Source organism: Salvelinus fontinalis, chromosome 14 (assembly GCF_029448725.1).
Source record: "Salvelinus fontinalis isolate EN_2023a chromosome 14, ASM2944872v1, whole genome shotgun sequence".
Taxonomy (NCBI): Eukaryota; Metazoa; Chordata; class Actinopteri; order Salmoniformes; family Salmonidae; genus Salvelinus; species Salvelinus fontinalis.
In genome coordinates this window covers 13,414,406-13,432,359 of record NC_074678.1, presented here as the reverse complement: position 1 = coordinate 13,432,359, position 17,954 = coordinate 13,414,406, and the positions used below count along the sequence as shown (strand labels likewise).

Sequence of the window (17,954 nt, the reverse complement as noted above, 5' to 3'; positions counted from 1 at the left end):
GAGGGGGCATTTCATTCCCTCAGGGCCCTGATGAGGGGGCATTTCATTCCCTCAGTGCCCCGATGAGAGGGGGCATTTCATTCCCTCAGTGCCCTGATGAGGGGGCATTTCATTCCCTCAGTGTCCTGATGAGAGGGGGCATTTCATTCCCTCAGTGCCCTGATGAGGGGGCATTTCATTCCCTCAGTGCCCTGATGAGAGGGGGCATTTCATTCCCTCAGTGCCCTGATGAAAGGGGGCATTTCATTCCCTCAGTGCCCTGATGAAAGGGGGCATTTCATTCCCTCAGGGCCCTGATGAGGGGGCATTTCATTCCCTCAGTGCCCTGATGAGGGGGCATTTCATTCCCTCAGTGTCCTGATGAGAGGGGGCATTTCATTCCCTCAGTGCCCTGATGAGGGGGCATTTCATTCCCTCAGTGCCCTGATGAGAGGGGGCATTTCATTCCCTCAGTGCCCTGATGAGGGGGCATTTCATTCCCTTAGTGTCCTGATGAGAGGGGGCATTTCATTCCAGGGGGTGGTGTGGAACATTGAAGGTATACAATAACCTGCTGCGTTAAGCCTCTGACTGGCAGTGGTCTAGCAGAGTGCGATAAACAGAAAACAGCAAATAGATCCATTTCACTCTGTACTAAAATACTTGAAGGGTTGTAGATGAGGTATTTTTAATGTTAAAAAAACATTGTTCTGATTTTGAAGATAGTTTGACATGTTACAGCCTTGTTAAGTGATCAACATGATTCACTCAACTTACTACACAGATCAGTAACACAAAGTACACCCAGCTAAAACCTTGGGGAGTGCAGACATTGGTATATCAAAAAGGTGAATATTACGACACCTGACAACTTGACTGTTGTTGGGTAATGGCATGTAAAAGGACCCCGTATTAAACAGCCTTCAGGGTTAAGGTAGTCCCATCCTTAACCCTTAGGGGAGAAGTTAACCTCTGACAGCCAAACTATGAAACAAATCTAAAAGCTTTAACAAAAGCAAGGTGTTGCCTGCCAGCTACAGTTAAAACAGACCCACTAATCAATGAGACGCGCTCGCAGCAAGTGACGCTTGTGCTAGGTAGACTCAGCGATAAGACGTACATGCAAAAACTAAACAGCATATTGGGTCAATAGACTCAACTTCTGTGCTGTTTTGGTGCTCTGGCTACCCAAACTTTTCGCGCCGGCCAAATGCCACGCCAACGGAAGGGTCTGGATCCCGGCGATTTCTAGAAAGCAAACATCCTAACCGTTTTGATTGGTCCCAGAGACAGATGTGCTGTGCCAGAACACACTTGGATAAAGCAGCGTTTAGAAAATGTGTCATTGGCTTCGATACCCTGGTTAAAGACGATCTGATGACTTTGTACAACACCCTTCATTACGAGGGCAGTCTCAGACTGAAGTATGTAGCCAACATAGAGCAGCGGAAGAATTCAATTTGAGTTGATATGAAACAAACCCATACTGTCTGTGACAGCAAAGTCTTGCATCTCGCTCATCTCAATATCTGCGGTGCTGCTCGTGGCAACATTTTGCTGAGTCTACCTTTAGACTCTTTGTATGCTTCAAGTCCAAGGAAAACATGGAGCTTTTATTGTTAGGGTGGCGTTAACCTCTGGTCTTTAGGGCCCAGACACCTTTAGTTTGGTGGCAGAGAGTACTTAGCACCTCTGAACGTAATGTGTGAACAGTGTGTGCACCGATTGTCCATGTAGAAGCACGAGTCAGACGTCTAAGGAGGGTGGTCCCTAACGATCGGCAGACGAACGCTAGATCCACATTCGGCGCCTTTAGGGTAAGTTAACCCTGGACATGGCGTGTCACAGTAAGGCATCTATAGTTCACCTTCTCCCAACACTGGCTAAATACAGACGGACTTTCTCCTAACATTGGCTAGCTAGACCGACAGCTGGTAAAAGTGCAATATTGTTTTTAAAAGCAAATGAAAAGATTTGACAATCATAAACTTAACATTATTGCCTCTACAGAGACCCAGTCACACATACAAACCCTTTATAAAACCCAGAGCAGACATTCAGAAATAGAATGACAATAAACAGTTTCTTTTCAGATACAGTTGAAGTCAGAAGTTTACATAAACTTAGGTTGGTCATTAAAACTTGTTTTTCAACCACTCCACAAATTTCATGTTAACAAACTATAGTTTTGGCAAGTTGGTTAGGACATATACTTTGTGCATGACACAAGTCATTTTTCCAACAATTGTTTACAGACAGATTATTTCACTTATAATTCACTGTATCACAATTCCAGTGGGTCAGAAGTTTACATACACTAAGTTGACTGTGCCTTTAAACAGCTTGGGAAATTATGTCAATTGGAGGTGTGGATGTATTTCAAGGCCTACCTTCAAACTCAGTGCCTCTTTGCTTGACATCATGAGAAAATCTAAAGAAATCAGCCAAGACCCTCAGAAAATAAATTGTAGACCTCCACAAGTCCGGTTCATCCTTGGGAGCAATTTCCAAACGCATGAAGGTACCACATTCATCTGTACAAGCAATAGTACGCAAGTATAAACACCATGGGACCACGCTGCCGTCATACCGCTCAGGAAGGAGACGCGTTCTGTCTCCTAGAGATGAACGTACTTGTGTGAAAAGTGCAAATCAATCCCAGAACAACAGCAAAGGACCTTGTGAAGATGCTGGAGGAAACGGGTACACAAGTATCTTCCACAGTAAAACGAGACCTATATCGACGTAACCTGAAAGGCCGCTCAACAAGGAAGCAGCCACTTCTCCAAACCCGCCATAAAAAAGCCAGACTACGGTTTGAAACAAAAATATAACTGTTTGGTCATAATGACCATCGTTATGTTTGGAGGAAAAAGGGGGGTGGCTTGCAAGCCGAAGAACACCTTCCCAACCTTGAAGCACAGGGGTGGCAGCATCATGTTGTGGGGGCTTTGCTGCAGGAGGGACTGGTGCACTTCACAAAATGGATGGCATGAAGAAGGAATATTATGGGGATATATTGAAGCAACATCTCAAGACATCAGTCAGGAAGTTAAAGCTTGGTCGCAAATGGGTTGAATGACCCCAAGCATATTTTCAAAGTTGTGGCAAAATGGCTTAAGGACAACAAAGTCATGGTATTGGAGTGGCTATCACAAAGCCCTGACCTCAATCCTATAGAATATTTGTTGGCAGAACTGAAAAAGCGTGTGCGAGCAAGGAGGCCTACAAACCTGACTCAGTTACACCAGCTCTGCCAGGAGGAATGGGCCAAAATTCACCCAAATTATTGTGGGAAGCTTGTGGAAGGAAACGTTTGACCAATGTTAAACAATTTTGAAGACATTGCAACCAAATACTAATTGAGTGTATGTAAACTTCTGACCCACTGGGAATGTGATTCTCTCATTATTCTGACATTTCACATTCTGAAAATAAAGTTGTGATCCTAATTGACCTAAGACAGGGAAATTTTACTAGGATTAAATGTCAGGAATTGTGAAACTGAGTATTGTATTTGGCTAAGGTGTATGTAAACTTCCTACTCTAACAGTATGATGGTCAACATCACCCACATAATACTGCCTCAGATTCCATTGGACCATTCCTGTTTGGGGGAACATTCTGCTTGGTTCTGACATCAGGAGAGAATTCAATCCCCATGAACACATTTCACCCAAAACGGGAACACCGTGCTCTCCATGATGTAATCGTCTAATGACTAAAACACGAGGAAGTAAAAGCACCCTTTAAAATCGATCCGTTATAAATATCGTAATCATCTTGCCCCAGCACCGCCCTCCTAATCCATGTGTCCAGTGGGAGGAGCCTGTTGCCACGGTGGGGTGTCCAGTCGGTTGCTATGGTAACCACAGCTGTCAAGTCCATAAATACAACATGTACCAAAAATAGAATGTTCTCTTGTACCATTAACATTTGAAAAAGGATCTCCAGTGAGTTTTCCTCTGGCATACCATTGATGTCACCATGATGTCATACCACCACTTTCCCCTTGATCTCCATGGCGTTCTCAGAGGGTTTACTGGACTGTTCCTCTGTCAGAGTAATGTAGGAGTATACCAGGCTACCTGCAATACTGACACACACACACACACACACACCATTAACTGTCTGAATGACTATTTCTGCTGTTGTGTGACTGGTTCAGTGTGCAATAGTGACTTAAGTCCAAATATATCTGGTACATACCTGATATTTAAACCAATGAAATTTGTCCAAGAGAAAATGTAGTCTCCACCAAACACCATCCCGATGTATGTCACTAGAATATTCTGTAAGAAAGAGCGCAGTAGAAGGATTAAAAAAACGTTTTATCGTGTCATTATTAATGGGTTAGAGAGCGTTTGTCATTATTAATGGGTTAGAGAGCGTTTGTCATTATTAATGGGTTAGAAACGTTTTGTCAACAGGTTCAGGTTAGAGAGCGTTTTATCATGTCATTATTAGGGATGCACAATATAAATCGGTGAACTTGCCGACATCGGTATCGGCCCGATGTCAAAGCTACCGTGCATCCCTATATAACGTGATGGCGTTACACGTGCAACACAGCACTCCTAACCTAGCCCACACAATGTCTGCTGTGTGGATCCAGCAGTCATTTGAAAGAGTAAGAACACTTCAGCTAGACAACTCAAAAGGTGAAATCTATTAACGCCAAAATAATGGAATTCATTGCCCTTGACAATCAACCGTTCTCTGTCGTGGGTGATGTTGGCTTTCGCCGACACTACCAAGCGTGCTATTTTTCAGATGTTACCCTACCGGAGTCACACTGCTATTAGCTTCACACCGTTTGGGTCTTTGTGTGTCAAAAAGAAACAGTAGTACTGTCACAGCTGTACAGAAAAGTAAACACCGGACACGATGTGTTTACAACACCGCGTTGCTAATAAAGCATCATCATTTGTTTGATCGCAACTTCTGGGCTAGCTAGCTTTAGCTTGGTACCTAGCCAGCACCAATACAACCAGCCTGAAAACAATGACCAGTAGAACCTGCAGTCATTTTCATTATTCTTAGCAGTGATTTAGGAATCCTGGTGAGTATTAGCTAGGTTGCCACTTGTTGTTCATGATCATAAATTAGCTTTGGGCAACAGGGTTAAGCAGTCAGCTAGCTTCATGTGGCTAGTGAGGCTCGACCGGACCGGGTTGTGAAGCTAGCCACAATAAGGACTAGACGCAATGGTGGAATTTGCGATTTGCCTTCAAAATAAAACTAGGCAAGTCAGTTAAGAACAAATTCTTATTTACAACGACGGCCCGGACGATGCTGGGCCAATTGTGCGCCGCCCTATGAGACTCCCAAACGCGGCCGGATGTTATCCAGCCGGGATTCGAACCAAGGACTGTAGTCACCCCTCTTGCACTGAGATGCAGTGCCTTAGACCGCTGCGTCCATGTGTGTGTTAACTATTTAACTGTACTAGAATGCTTAAAACGCCGCAAATAAAAGTTATCTGAAAATATCAGCCAATCACTAGTCATTATTGATGGGTTAGAGCGTTTTATGTCATTAATGGGTTAGGGTAAGACATTTGATCACCTCATTAATGATGGACCTGTACATAGCCCATCTATAATTTAGCCCAAACAACTACCTCTTTACCTACTGTATATATTTATTTATTTATTTTGCTCCTTTGCACCCCATTATTTCTATCTCTACTTTTTTCTATCTCTACTATCTCTACTTTTTTTACTTGCTATATTTTATTTACTTCGCCACCATGGCCTTTTATATTTTTATTTATTTATATATATATTTTGTTTGCCTTCACCTCCCTTATCTCACCTCACTTGCTCATATTGTATATAGACTTATTTTCACTGTATTATTGACTGTATGTTTGTTTTACTCCATGTGTAACTATGTGTTGTTGTATGTGTCGAACTGCTTTGCTTTATCTTGGCCAGGTCGCAATTGTAAATGAGAACGTGTTCTCAATTTGCCTACCTGGTTAAATAAAGGTGAAATAAAAAAATAAAAAAATAAAATGGGTTAGGGTAAGACATTTGATCACCTCATTAATGATGGGTTAGGGTAAGACATTTGATCACCTCATTAATGATGGGTTAGGGTAAGACATTTGATCACATCATTAATGATGGGTTAGGGTAAGACATTTGATCACATCATTAATGATGGGTTAGGGTAAGACATTTGATCACATCATTAATGATGGGTTAGGGTAAGACATTTGATCACATCATTAATGATGGGTTAGGGTAAGACATTTGATCACATCATTAATGATGGGTTAGGGTAAGACATTTGATCACATCATTAATGATGGGTTAGGGTAAGACATTTGATCACATCATTAATGATGGGTTAGGGTAAGACATTTGATCACCTCATTAATGATGGGTTAGGGTAAGACATTTGATCACATCATTAATGATGGGTTAGGGTAAGACATTTGATCACATCATTAATGATGGGTTAGGGTAAGACATTTGATCACATCATTAATGATGGGTTAGGGTAAGACATTTGATCACATCATTAATGATGGGTTAGGGTAAGACATTTGATCACATCATTAATGATGGGTTAGGGTAAGACATTTGATCACATCATTAATGATGGGTTAGGGTAAGACATTTGATCACATCATTAATGATGGGTTAGGGTAAGACATTTGATCACATCATTAATGATGGGTTAGGGTAAGACATTTGATCACATCATTAATGATGGGTTAGGGTAAGACATTTGATCACATCATTAATGATGGGTTAGGGTAAGACATTTGATCACATCATTAATGATGGGTTAGGGTAAGACATTTGATCACATCATTAATGATGGGTTAGGGTAAGACATTTGATCACCTCATTAATGATGGGTTAGGGTAAGACATTTGATCACCTCATTAATGATGGGTTAGGGTAAGACATTTGATCACCTCATTAATGATGGGTTAGGGTAAGACATTTGATCACATCATTAATGATGGGTTAGGGTAAGACATTTGATCACATCATTAATGATGGGTTAGGGTAAGACATTTGATCACATCATTAATGATGGGTTAGGGTAAGACATTTGATCACCTCATTAATGATGGGTTAGGGTAAGACATTTGATCACATCATTAATGATGGGTTAGGGTATAGGGTAAGACATTTGATCACATCATTAATGATGGGTTAGGGTATAGGGTAAGACAGTTGATCACATCATTAATGATGGGTTAGGGTAAGACATTTGATCACCTCATTAATGATGGGTTAGGGTAAGACAGTTGATCACATCATTAATGATGGGTTAGGGTAAGACATTTGATCACCTCAATGATGGGTTAGGGTAAGACATTTGATCACCTCATTAATGATGGGTTAGGGTAAGACATTTGATCACATCATTAATGATGGGTTAGGGTAAGACATTTGATCACATCATTAATGATGGGTTAGGGTATAGGGTAAGACATTTGATCACCTCATTAATGATGGGTTAGGGTAAGACATTTGACCACATCATTAATGATGGGTTAGGGTAAGACATTTGATCACCTCATTAATGATGGGTTAGGGTATAGGGTAAGACAGTTGATCACATCATTAATGATGGGTTAGGGTAAGACATTTGATCACATCATTAATGATGGGTTAGGGTAAGACATTTGATCACATCATTAATGATGGGTTAGGGTAAGACAGTTGATCACATCATTAATGATGGGTTAGGGTATAGGGTAAGACAGTTGATCACATCATTAATGATGGGTTAGGGTATAGGGTAAGACAGTTGATCACATCATTAATGATGGGTTAGGGTATAGGGTAAGACAGTTGATCACATCATTAATGATGGGTTAGGGTATAGGGTAAGACAGTTGATCACATCATTAATGATGGGTTAGGGTATAGGGTAAGACAGTTGATCACATCATTAATGATGGGTTAGGGTAAGACATTTGATCACATCATTAATGATGGGTTAGGGTAAGACAGTTGATCACATCATTAATGATGGGTTAGGGTAAGACAGTTGATCACCTCATTAATGATGGGTTAGGGTATAGGGTAAGACATTTGATCACCTCATTAATGATGGGTTAGGGTAAGACATTTGATCACATCATTAATGATGGGTTAGGGTAAGACATTTGATCACCTCATTAATGATGGGTTAGGGTATAGGGTAAGACAGTTGATCACATCATTAATGATGGGTTAGGGTAAGACATTTGATCACCTCATTAATGATGGGTTAGGGTAAGACATTTGATCACATCATTAATGATGGGTTAGGGTAAGACATTTGATCACATCATTAATGATGGGTTAGGGTAAGACATTTGATCACCTCATTAACGATGGGTTAGGGTAAGACATTTGACCACATCATTAATGATGGGTTAGGGTAAGACATTTGATCACCTCATTAATGATGGGTTAGGGTATAGGGTAAGACAGTTGATCACATCATTAATGATGGGTTAGGGTAAGACATTTGATCACATCATTAATGATGGGTTAGGGTAAGACATTTGATCACCTCATTAATGATGGGTTAGGGTAAGACATTTGACCACATCATTAATGATGGGTTAGGGTAAGACATTTGATCACATCATTAATGATGGGTTAGGGTAAGACATTTGACCACATCATTAATGATGGGTTAGGGTAAGACATTTGATCACATCATTAATGATGGGTTAGGGTAAGACATTTTATCTTGTCATCATTAATAGGGTTCTGTTCTGGGAGCTTACCTTGATACAGCCCACGATGGTGGTGGTTAGAGCTGAGTTGTATTGTGTACAGAGCACTGTAGAATACATCAACACAAACCTGCAATACAAACACACCACAAGTCATCACACACAGCACAGAAAGGTAGAAAACAGACAGAGGAGGAGCAGGGAAGAGGGGTAGAAAACAGACAGAGGAGGAGCAGGGAAGAGGGGTAGAGAACAGACAGAAGAGCAGGGAAGAGGGGTAGAGAACAGACAGAGGAGGAGCAGGGAAGAGGTGTAGAAAACAGACAGAAGAGGGGTAGAAAACAGACAGAAGAGGAGCAGGGAAGAGGGGTAGAGAACAGACAGAAGAGGAGCAGGGAAGAGGGGTAGGGAACAGACAGAAGAGCAGGGAAGAGGGGTAGAGAACAGACAGAGGAGGAGCAGGGAAGAGGTGTAGAAAACAGACAGAAGAGGAGCAGGGAGGAGGGGTAGAAAACAGACAGAAGAGGGGTAGAAAACAGACAGAAGAGGAGCAGGGAAGAGGGGTAGAGAACAGACAGAAGAGGAGCAGGGAAGAGGGGTAGAGAACAGACAGAAGAGGAGCAGGGAGGAGGGGTAGAGAACAGACAGAAGAGGAGCAGGGAAGAGGGGTAGAAAACAGACAGAAGAGGAGCAGGGAAGAGGGGTAGAGAACAGACAGAAGAGGAGCAGGGAGGAGGGGTAGAGAACAGACAGAAGAGGGGTAGAAAACAGACAGAAGAGGAGCAGGGAAGAGGGGTAGAGAACAGACAGAAGAGGAGCAGGGAAGAGGGGTAGAGAACAGACAGAAGAGGAGCAGGGAGGAGGGGTAGAGAACAGACAGAAGAGGAGCAGGGAGGAGGGGTAGAAAACAGACAGAAGAGGAGCAGGGAAGAGGGGTAGGGAACAGACAGAGGATAAGAGCCAGGATCTCACCCCATTATACAGGATAGGATGAACTGGCTGAGAAACAGGAGGTCTGACCAGCCATCATACTCCACCGCCTGTAGACATACACCATCATTAAGACAGCAGAGAAAGTGTATTCAGTAGTAGCTAACAACATAATGGCAGCTTTATGTGTTTTTGGCTGCTGGCCTCTTCACTTCCTGAGTTTGGAAAACCAGGTCTCTCTGTACCACTCTCTCAGACACTGTCTCTCTGTACCACTCTCTCAGACACTGTCTCTCTGTACCACTCTCTCAGACACTGTCTCTCTGTACCACTCTCTCAGACACTGTCTCTCTGTACCACTCTCTCAGACACTGTCTCTCTGTACCACTCTCTCAGACACTGTCTCTCTGTACCACTCTCTCAGACACTGTCTCTCTGTACCACTCTCTCAGACACTGTCTCTCTGTACCACTCTCTCAGACACTGTCTCTCTGTACCACTCTCTCAGACACTGTCTCTCTGTACCACTCTCTCAGACACTGTCTCTCTGTACCACTCTCTGACACTGTCTCTCTGTACCACTCTCTCAGACACTGTCTCTCTGTACCACTCTCTCAGACACTGTCTCTCTGTACCACTCTCTCAGACACTGTCTCTCTGTACCACTCTCTCAGACACTGTCTCTCTGTACCACTCTCTCAGACACTGTCTCTCTGTACCACTCTCTCAGACACTGTCTCTCTGTACCACTCTCTCAGACACTGTCTCTCTGTACCACTCTCTCAGACACTGTCTCTCTGTACCACTCTCTCAGACACTGTCTCTCTGTACCACTCTCTCAGACACTGTCTCTCTGTACCACTCTCTCAGACACTGTCTCTCTGTACCACTCTCTCAGACACTGTCTCTCTGTACCACTCTCTGACACTGTCTCTCTGTACCACTCTCTCAGACACTGTCTCTCTGTACCACTCTCTCAGACACTGTCTCTCTGTACCACTCTCTCAGACACTGTCTCTCTGTACCACTCTCTCAGACACTGTCTCTCTGTACCACTCTCTCAGACACTGTCTCTCTGTACCACTCTCTCAGACACTGTCTCTCTGTACCACTCTCTCAGACACTGTCTCTCTGTACCACTCTCTCAGACACTGTCTCTCTGTACCACTCTCTCAGACACTGTCTCTCTGTACCACTCTCTGACACTGTCTCTCTGTACCACTCTCTCAGACACTGTCTCTCTGTCTCGCACTCTTTTGGTATTTTATTAGGATCCCCATTAGCTGTTGCAAAAGCAGCAGCTACTCTTCCTGGGGTCCACACAAAACATGACATAATACAGAACATTAATAGACAAGTACAGAACTACAAAAGCGGCACACGTAGCCTGCATCTCAATACACAAACTATTTAGGTCAAACGGGTGAGGTGTTGCTTTATCTGTTTTTTAAACCAGGTTTGCTGTTCATTTGACCAATATGAGATACAGTATTATATAGAGCCATTATTGCATGTTTCCTTGTTTGTTCTGGATTTAAGGACTGTGAAAAGACCCCTGGTGGCATGTCTGTTGGGGTAAGTGTGTGTGTCAGAGCTGTGTGTAAGTTGACTATGCTAACAATCTGGAATTTAATATTAATGTTTCTTATAAAAAGAAGAACTGATGCAGTCAGTCTCTCCTCAACTCTTAGCCAAGAGAGACTGGCATTTTTCCAGTTGCTTGCGAAAGTATTCACCCCCCTTGGCATTTTTCCCATTTTGTTGCCTTACAACCTGGAATTAAAATAGTTTTTGGGGGGGTTTGTATCATTTGATTTATACAACATGCCTACCACTTTGAAGATGCTAAATATTTTTTCTTGTGAAACAAGCAAGAAATAAGAAAAAAAACTGATCTTGAGCGTGCATAACTATTCACCCCCCAAAGTCAATACTTTGTAGAGGCACCTTGTGCAGCACTTACTCTTGGGGTATGTCTCTATAAGCTTGGCACATCTGGCCACTGGGATTTTTGCCCATTCTTCAAGACAAAACTGCTCCAGCTCCTTCAAGTTGGATGGGTTCCGCTGGAGTACAGCAATCTTTTAGTCATACCACAGATTCTCAATTGGATTGAGGTCTGGGCTTTGACTAGGCCATTCCAATACATATAAATGTTTCCCCTTAAACCACTTGTGTTGCTTTAGCAGTATGCTTAGGGCCATTGTCCTGCTGGAAGGTGAACCTCCGTCCCAGTCTCAAATCTCTGGAAGACAAACAGTTTTCCCTCAAGAATTTCCCTGTATTTAGAGCCATCCTTCAATTCTGACCAGTTTCCCAGTCCATGCTGATGAAAAACATCCCCACAGCATGATGCTGCCACCACCATGCTTCACTGTGGGGATGGTGTTCTCGGGGTGATGCGAGGTGTTGGGTTTGTACCAGACATAGCGTTTTCCTTGATGGCCAAAAAGCTCAATTTTAGTTTCATCTGACCGGAGTACCTTCTTCCATATGTTTGGGGAGTCTCCCACATGCCTTTGGCAAACACCAAACGCGCTTGCTTATTTTTTTCTTAAGCAATGCCATTTTATGGCCACTCTTCCGTAAAGCCCAGCTCTGTGAAGTGTACGGCTTAAAGTGGTCCTATGGACAGATACTCCAATCTCCAGTGTGGAGCTTGGCAGCTTTTTCAGGGTTATCTTTGGTCTCTTTGTTGCCTCTGATTAATGCCCTCCTTGCCTGGTCCGTGAGTTTTGGTGGGCAGCCCTCAGGTGGTGCCATATTCTTTCCATTTTTTAATAATGGATTTAATGGTGCTCCGTGGGATGTTCAAAGTTCCGGATATGTTTTAATAACCCAACCCTGATCTGTACTTCTCCACAACCTTGTCCCTGACCTGTTTGGAGAGCTCCTTGGTCTTCATGGTGCCGCTTGCTTAGTGGTGTTGCAGACTGGGGCCTTTCAGAACAGGTGTATATATACTGAGATCATGTGACACTTAAATAAAGTCCACCTGTGTGCAATCTAACTAATTATGTGACTTCTGAAGGTAATTGGTTGCACCAGATCTTATTTAGGGGCTTCATAGCAAAGGGGGTGAATACATATGCCACGCTCAAGGTACTAAACGATATCATAACCGCCATCGATAAAAGACATTACTGTGCAGCCGTCTTCATCGACCTGGCCAAGGCTTTCGACTCTGTCAATCACCATATTCTTATCGGCAGACTCAATAGCCTCGGTTTTTCTAATGACTGCCTTGCCTGGTTCACCAACTACTTTGCAGACAGAGTTCAGTGTGTCAAATCGGAGGGCATGTTGTCCGGTCCTCTGGCAGTCTCTATGGGGGTACCACAGGGTTCAATTCTCGGGCCGACTCTTTTCTCTGTATACATCAATGATGTTGCTCTTGCTGCGGGCGATTCCCTGATCCACCTCTACGCAGACGACACCATTCTGTATACTTCCGGCCATTCCCTGGACACTGTGCTATCTAACCTCCAAACGAGCTTCAATGCCATACAACACTCCTTCCGTGGCCTCCAACTGCTCTTAAACGCTAGTAAAACCAAATGCATGCTTTTCAACCGCTCGCTGCCTGCACCCGCACGCCCGACTAGCATCACCACCCTGGACGGTTCCGACCTAGAATATGTGGACATCTATAAGTACCTAGGTGTCTGGCTAGACTGTAAACTCTCCTTCCAGACTCATATCAAACATCTCCAATCCAAAATCAAATCTAGAGTCGGCTTTCTATTCCGGAACAAAGCCTCCTTCACTCACGCCGCCAAACTTACCCTAGTAAAACTGACTATCCTACCGATCCTCGACTTCGGCGATGTCATCTACAAAATAGCTTCCAATACTCTACTCAGCAAACTGGATGCAGTTTATCACAGTGCCATCCGTTTTGTTACTAAAGCACCTTATACGACCCACCACTGCGACCTGTATGCCCTAGTCGGCTGGCCCTCGCTACATGTTCGTCGTCAGACCCACTGGCTCCAGGTCATCTACAAGGCTATGCTAGGTAAAGTGCCGCCTTATCTCAGTTCACTGGTCACGATGGCTACACCCACCCGTAGCACGCGCTCCAGCAGGTGTATCTCACTGATCATCCCTAAAGCCAAAACCTCATTTGGACGCCTTTCCTTCCAGTTCTCTGCTGCCTGCGACTGGAACGAATTGCAAAAATCTCTGAAGTTGGAGACTTTTATCTCCCTCAACAACTTTAAAAATCTGCTATACGAGCAGCTAACCGATCGCTGCAGCTGTACATAGTCCATCTGTAAACTACCCACCCAACTTACCAACCTCACCCCCATACTGCTTTTATTTATTTACTTTTCTGCTCTTTTGCACACCAGTATCTCTTCTTGCACATGATCTTCTGATGATTTATCACTCCAGTGTTAATCTGCTAAATTGTAATTATTCGATTTATTGCCTACCTCATGCCTTTTGCACACATTGTATATAGATTCTCTTTTTCCTACTATGTTATTGACTTGTTTATTGTTTACTCCATGTGTAACTCTGTGTTGTTGTCTGTTCACACTGCTATGCTTTATCTTGGCCAGGTCGCAGTTGCAAATGAGAACTTGTTCTCAACTAGCCTACCTGGTTAAATAAAGGTGAAATAAAAATAAAAATATGCACGCACCACTTTTCCTTTTTTTACATTTATTGAAACAAGTTTTTTTTTCACACCAATTTGGACTATTTTTGTTCGTCTATTACCGGAAACCCAAATAAAAGTTGTAATGCAACTAAATAGAACAAGCACCAAGGGAGATGAATACTTTTGCAAGGCACTGTAGTATTTATATCAGCCCTCTGACAGGTGACAGGTCATTGGTCAAAATAGAAAAAAGTGGCGGAGCTAAAGAGTTGCCCTGTGGTACACTACACCTTAAATGTTTGACATTAAGGAAGCGTCCATTAAAGAAACCCCTCTGAGTTCTATTAGATAGCTCTGAATCCACGATATTGCAATCTGAGGTTGAAAATTCATAAATTCTCTCAACAACAGGTTATGGTCAAAGGCTGCACTGAAATCTAACAGAACAGCCACAATCGTCTTCTTTTACATTTAAGTCAGTGAAGTACATGTTGAGTGCCCTTCTCTATAAGCATGCTGGAAGTCTGTTGTTAATTTGTTTACAGAGAAATAGCATTGTATTTGGTTGTACTGTATTTCCAACAGTTTGCTAAGAGTTGGCAGCAAGCTGATAGGTCTGGTGTTAGAACCAGTAAAGGCAGCTTTACCACTCTTGGGTAGCCGAATGACTTTGGCTTCCCTCCAGGCCTGAGGACAAAGACTTTCCTCTAGGCTCAGATTAAAGACATGACAGACAGATGCTTTTCTTTAATTATTAGTTTTTTCATGCATGAGTATGACGGCTAACTGTTCGTTGTTGACGTTTCCTGCCTAAGTTTGCCCACTTTGCCAATTGTCTCGCGCCCTCCCTCTCAGTCTCTCCATGACATCAGCACATTGAGAGACTGCTGCCACACAGACCGGTAGACAGACAGATCTTACCCTCTGAACGTCTCCAGTGAGTTGAGCTAGCAGCATTGTTGGAAAGATCATAAACAACGCATTATAATACAGCAAGCCATACTTCCCCAGCTCCTGAGGGGGAGGGAGAGAGGGGAGGGGCAAGAGGGAGAGAAGGGAGGGGCAGAAGAGGCAGGAAAAAGAGGGAGAGAAGAGAACAGAGAGGGTTATTCATGATGGTACATTCCTCTCTAGCCAGCATACAGCTGTCACCAGCTCACTGCTCTGGTTGTTGGGACGGCATGCTAACTCCATATATGGTGGTAGAATAGTACCTCAGTGTCTATGCTGGTAGGTATATCATTAGTCTAAAGGACAGTACATAAAAATTACTTTGGCAGTAGTAGAATAGTATAACTAGAGGTAGAATAGTATAACTAGCGGTAGTATAGTATAACTAGCAGTATAGCTAGTGGTAGAATAGTATAACTAGTAGTAGAATAGTATAACTAGTAGTAGAATAATATAACTAGTGGTAGAATAGTATAACTAGCGGTAGAATAGTATAACTAGCGGTAGTATAGTATAACTAGCAGTATAGCTAGTGGTAGAATAGTATAACTAGCGGTAGAATAGTATAACTAGTGGTAGAATAGTATAACTAGTGGTAGAATAGTATAACTAGTGGTAGAATAGTATAACTAGCGGTAGAATAGTATAACTAGCGGAAGTATAGTATAACTAGCGGTAGTATAGTATAACTAGCAGTATAGCTGGTAGTAGAATAGTATAACTAGCGGTAGAATAGTATAACTAGCAGTATAGCTAGTAGTAGAATAGTATAACTAGCGGTAGAATAGCATAACTAGTAGTATAACTAGTAGTATAGCTAGTGGTAGAACAATATAACTAGTGGTATAACTAGTAGTAGAATAGTATAATTAGTAGTATAGCTAGTGGTATAACTAGTAGTAGAATAGTATAGCTAGTGGTAGAACAGTATAACTAGTAGTATAATAGTATAACTAGTAGTATAGCTAGTAGTAGAATAGTATAACTAGTGATATAATAGTATGATAGTATAACTGACGGTACAATAGTATAACTAGTGGTGATGAGAGATCATAAAACAAGTATACATTAGTAGTCAAAGCAGTAGCATAAAGTGAATTAGAAAGCTAGCAGACAGTGTAATATGAGTGCAACAGCCAACCTCATGTCAACTCCCAAAATTAACTCTCATTCAGAAGTCACTTTCTAAACATATCTCAGCCTGCCTGTGCTCTACTGGAGTACAAGCCTTGATCATTTATTGAGTTAAAACTGGAGTCACAAGTTTTGTCTGATTAACTGATGAACTAAACTAACTGGTATCCAACAATAACATGTGAAGGATAGCTTGCCTTCCATTATCTCCACATATACTACATGACCAAAGTATGTGGACACCTGCTCTACAAACATCTCATTCCAAAATCACGGGCATTAAAATATGGATTTCGGCCTCCCGGGTGGCGCAGTGGTCTAGGGCACTGCATCGCAGTGCTAACTGCGCCACCAGAGTCTCTGGGTTCGCGCCCAGGCTCTGTCGCAGCCGGCCGCGACCGGGAGGTCCGTGGGGCGACGCACAATTGGCATAGCGTCGTCCGGGGTAGGGAGGGTTTGGCCGGTAGGGATATCATTGTCTCATCGCGCTCCAGCGACTCCTGTGGCGGGCCGGGCGCAGTGCGCGCTAACCGAGGGGGGCGGGTGCACGGTGTTTCCTCCGACACATTGGTGCGGCTGGCTTCCGGGTTGGAGGCGCGCTGTGTTAAGAAGCAGTACGGCTGGTTGGGTTGTGCTTCGGAGGACGCATGGCTTTCGACCTTCGTCTCTCCCGAGCCCGTACGGGAGTTGTAGCGATGAGACAAGGTAGTAATTACTAGCGATTGGATACCACGAAAATTGGGGAGAAAATGGGATAAAAAAAATAAAAAATATGGATTTCGGCCCCCTTTGCTGGGAAGGATTTCCACTGGACGTTGGAACATTGCTGCAGGGACTTGCTTCCATTCAGCCACAAGAGCATTAGTGAGGTTAGGTACTGATGTCGGCCGATTAGGCCTGGCTCACAGTCGGTGTTCCAATTCATCCCAAAGGTGTACGATGGGGTTGAGGTCAGGAATCTGTGCAGGCCAGTCAAGTTCTTCCACACCGATCTCGACAAACCATTTCTGTATGGACCTCGCTTTGTGCACAGGGTCATTGTCATGCTGAAACAGGAAACAGCCTTCCCCAAACTGTTTCCAAAAAGTTGGAAGCATAGAATAGTCTAGAATGTCATTGTATGCTGTCGAGTTAAGATTTCCCTTCACTGGAACTAAGGGGCCGGAACCATGAAAAACAGCCCCAGACCATTTTTCCTCCACCTCCCTGACCAAGGCCCTTCTCCCCCGATTGCTCAAATTAATGTAATACATTTTTGAATAAGGCTGTAACGTAACAAAATGTGGGGAAAGTGAAAGGGTCTGAATACTTTCCGAAAGCTAGGTGCTAAATATATTAGTCCAGCTAGGTACAACATACGGTACCAGTCAAAAGTTTGGACACACCTCTTTCAAGGGGTTTTCTTTATTTTTTCTATTTTCTACATTGTAGAATATTGAAGACATCAAAACTATGAAAACACATATGTAGTAAACAAAAATATTTTAGATTCTTCAAAGTAGCGTTGATGACAGCTTTGCACATACTTGGCATTCTTTCAACCTGCTTCATCTGGAATGCTTTTCCAACAATCTTGAAGGAGTTCCTACATATGCTGAGCACTTGTTGGCTGCTTTTCCTTCACTCTGCGGTCCAACTCATCCCAAACCA

General features: G+C 43.1%; 1 protein-coding gene across 1 annotated transcript in view; it reads right to left on the bottom strand.

The window, feature by feature from the left end:
* Positions 1-650: 650 nt before the first annotated feature.
* The window catches only part of LOC129869508 (UDP-N-acetylglucosamine/UDP-glucose/GDP-mannose transporter-like), a 34,345-nt gene continuing 17,041 nt past the window's right edge, over positions 651-17,954 (bottom strand). The window contains exons 8-12 of the mRNA XM_055943978.1: positions 15,141-15,233; positions 9,653-9,720; positions 8,732-8,810; positions 4,189-4,271; positions 651-4,075 (exon numbers count right to left, since the gene is read on the bottom strand). Coding sequence (XP_055799953.1) covers positions 3,973-4,075; positions 4,189-4,271; positions 8,732-8,810; positions 9,653-9,720; positions 15,141-15,233 — 426 coding nt within the window. The 3' untranslated portion in view covers positions 651-3,972. The remainder of the gene's footprint in view (positions 4,076-4,188; positions 4,272-8,731; positions 8,811-9,652; positions 9,721-15,140; positions 15,234-17,954) is intronic.